General features: G+C 39.0%; 1 protein-coding gene across 1 annotated transcript; it reads left to right on the forward strand.

Annotated features, from left to right (window-relative positions):
• Positions 1 to 889: 889 nt before the first annotated feature.
• Positions 890 to 3,601, forward strand: LOC116024451 (putative NAC domain-containing protein 94). Its single transcript, XM_031265345.1, has 3 exons — positions 890 to 1,079; positions 1,744 to 2,045; positions 2,912 to 3,601. Exons 1-3 carry the CDS (start codon positions 890 to 892, stop codon positions 3,599 to 3,601), a joined length of 1,182 nt encoding a protein of 393 aa, XP_031121205.1.
• The last annotated feature ends 263 nt before the right edge of the window (positions 3,602 to 3,864 follow it).

Here is a 3,864-nt window from a genome sequence, read left to right on the forward strand (position 1 = left end):
TTGCCTATTTGATTCAACCTTTTGGGAGAAGAATTTAATTATTTCGAATAACTTTTGTTGTGATATTTCTTCCTGGTGTATCTTCTTGCCAACATCCTCTCAATTGAACTTGTTGCACATGATGCAGTTTACTTCTATGTGATTTGAAGGTTATTACACGGGAATATATATCGTTTTTCAAGGCACACTCTCAAGTAATAACTGCAAGTGAGGTCTGCGAGTTTTCCCGTGGCCAAAAAAAATTGAACTTACACTTTTAAAAAAAATTTATTTACAATCACATAGTTACTCGATAAACTATATATGAATTCATCATGTGTATGCAGCAGTACTCTTAGAAGTTAAGAGACCAATCTTGATTGGACCGGTCGAAACTCAGTTAAATTAGTCTAATTTGAGGAGATACAAATATGAGTATTAAAAAAACAAAATTTTGACCGATAAATTAACGTGTGCTAAAATTGGCATGAGAGAGAGAGGTGAGATTTCGTATGTAGTACTCTAAAAGTCAGCAGAAAAGGCGGCTGAACCTTCGGGGGCAGACCCCTAGCGAGGAAGCATATAATGGCTTCTTCTTAATTATATTACACACTTCCATTCCCATCTTCGACCTCTTTCTCCATCTTTTCTCTTTGGATTTTCATGCTTTTTACCTCTCTATATACTTCAATTCTCCTCCTTCTCTCTCAACACAAAAGCTAAAAAGGGTTTCCTTATTTTCTGCTACCTAAACCTCTTTGTTCTGTCTGCAGATAATATAATTAACCAGCCAGGTTTTGGTCTGCCTGTTTGTCTGCAGAGAAGAGCTCATTTTCTTGGGTGTTTTGTGGGTTTAGTAAGAGAAAGAGTGTTGTGTTGGGTTGGGGAGATTATTATCTTGTGTGGGGTTATGGATGGGAGAAATAGTGATCAGACAGAGAAAATAATGGATGAAGTTATGTTGCCCGGTTTTAGGTTTCATCCCACAGATGAAGAGCTGGTAGGGTTTTATCTGAAGAAGAAGGTCCAACATAAACCCCTCTCCATTGAGCTCATCAAGCAGCTTGACATCTATAAATATGATCCATGGGATCTCCCAAGTAAGTCATATATATGTATATATATGAACCAACACCATAGCTTCTACACTTTTACCATGTGTCCATGATATTTAGGTTAAAACTGGTGTTGGATATATTCGATAATATTTAGTATCGGTTTTCAAAACTGATACTAGATGTGTCTAAAGTTGAAAATGTCCGAAATATGTCTAAGGTCGGTTATAACTGACGCTAGATCTTTGATGGTTTGGGGTGTGGGTTTCATGAATGCATGCACTCCCCCTCTCTCTCTAGATCTTGATCTTGATGACAAAATCCACATAAAACCCTTTTTTTTGGGTTCACAAGTCATGTGATGATAAATATGTTTAATACATAGACAATTTAAGCTCGCTAGTTTACCCTCTTTGTCATTCCTTGCTTATTAGGATCACAAAACGCTCTACCCAGGCTAGTCCACATGCCCTAGAATAGTGATTGTGGACTTTCCTTGTCACTAAAATATGTTTTTCTTTGCTGGTTAGGGTAACAAGGCAGGTTATATATGTTACCAATCTAGTGTACACGTACTCTTGAGTAGTAACTGCGAGTTTCTCTCTGACCCAAATATGTTTGATTGATAGATACATGTTTTAAGAAAACATAATTATATTGATCATATGAAATAATGTTGTAATATGTTTTGTTTGGTGACAATAAGCAGAGCTAGCGGCGGTGGGGGAAAAAGAATGGTATTTTTACTGTCCTCGGGATCGGAAGTACAGGAACAGTGCACGGCCGAACCGGGTGACGGGGGCGGGTTTTTGGAAGGCCACCGGAACCGACCGGCCGATCTACTCGTCGGAGACGTCAAAGTGCATCGGACTCAAGAAATCCCTTGTGTTCTACAAAGGTAGAGCCGCCAGAGGGATCAAAACCGATTGGATGATGCATGAGTTCCGCCTGCCCTCCATCTCTGATATCTCCACCCCAAAACGATGTTTGGACAAAAATATCCCTCCCAATGTAAGTATAAACTACACCATCCTATCCTCCACACAACCCTCACCTATCATATTATATTGCTACAAAACTTGCTGTTATTTACCACCCAAACTAGTCGAAAATCAGGGTTTCTGGTCTGAAATGACCTTCTTGATCAATTTTTCAATCACTCAAAGTGGTTGAAAATAAGGGTTTCTGGTCAGAAATGACCTTCTTGATCAATTTTTCGCCATTCGAAGTAGTTGAAAATAAGGGTTTCTGGTCAGAAATGACCTTACCGGTCAATTTTTCAACAACTCGGAGTAGTGAAAAATAAGAGTTTTTGGTCAGAAATGACCTTAGCTTCTCGATCAATTTTTCAATCCCTTTAAGGATCTAAGAATTTTTTTTGTTTCTACCCGCCAAAAATGATTAAATTAAGAACATCGACTACCAACTAAGATGTGAAGTTGGACATGACGGGTGCATATTGCACGAATAGATATTAAGTATCCCAAGAATAAAGCAGTCACACTAATATAACATAAAGAACGTTCGGTAACAACAAAGTTCTAAATTTGACTCTTTGTAAAATCTACCTATTGGCTTTTGGACAACCTAGATCGTTTACTTTCTTTATAGTCATTTGTTAACTAGAGTCACAAGATATGTGCATAATAAACATTTAAATGACAACTACGAAAATCACAGATTATGAATAAAAAGTAGATGGTCTAACATGGTATAAATTAAGGGTGTTATACGTGTATTCTTGAAATGCTTCATCCTTTCTTGATTAGTGCATATGAAAGCAATATAAATATGTTTGAAATTGGTCCACTTTTGTTTTGTTTAATGTATTAAACATTTGACATTAACTAGGTCAAAATGTGCATTGGTTTTTTCAGGATGCATGGGCAATATGCAGGATTTTCAAGAAAGCAAACTCCAATGCACAAAGGGCACTTTCCCATTCATGGGTAGTCTCATCATCACCTCCAACCATACCCCAAACCCCCACCACCACCACAACACAACAAACCCTCCTAACCCAAAACCCCAACAACCTTAATCAAGTGTCCATGGCAACCCATGACTTCAAAAACTCACCGGAGATCATGGGCCTAGATCTCCTCCCCTACAATGACCCCTCCACAAGCTACACATTCCCCCCTTCCCTATTCACCCATCCTCATATGCCCTTGCAAAAACCCACCATTAATGATGCATCTTCCTTGTTGTTGGACATGTCAAACTCGGTGTTTGGGGAGTTTGTAGGGAAGGGTTCAGGTGAGAGCACGGTGGACTATGGTGGGCTGATCAACGACGGGTTTTCGGTGGTGGGGCCGGAGAATGCCGTGGAGGGCAGCCTGCAAGATGGTGGTGGTGGTGGTGGTGGTGGTGCAGTTGTGGTGGTGGGGCCGGGGAAAGAATCATCAAACATAATTGATGAATCCATTAGGTTTTCTTTCAATGGGTTTCCTTTGAATATGGGGGCTGAGAATGCATGGAAGTTGTCTAGTTTGGTGTGGGAGTCTTCACCATGCCCTAGTGAGATATCTAGTACTAGTTATTCTACTAGCAAGTGTTACACTTGACATGAATGAACTAAATTTGGTATTACTTAGCTTGTTCTTAATGTAATGTAGTTTCAAGATTAATTAGTCAATTTATTTAGGTTTGATCTCTTTTTTTGGATCTGACATATGCACGTAATCCATCTTGAGAAAAATGTTGTAACATTTGTATGAGGTTCAAATTAGTTACAATAGAATATTGAGTATTGTTATAAGTTTGAGAGCCCCTTACTTCGGGGAGATGGGCGGAGTAGGTAAATCGAGGGGGTATAACAAGACCAAAT

Source organism: Ipomoea triloba, chromosome 7 (genome assembly GCF_003576645.1).
Source record: "Ipomoea triloba cultivar NCNSP0323 chromosome 7, ASM357664v1".
NCBI classification, from domain to species: domain Eukaryota; kingdom Viridiplantae; phylum Streptophyta; class Magnoliopsida; order Solanales; family Convolvulaceae; genus Ipomoea; species Ipomoea triloba.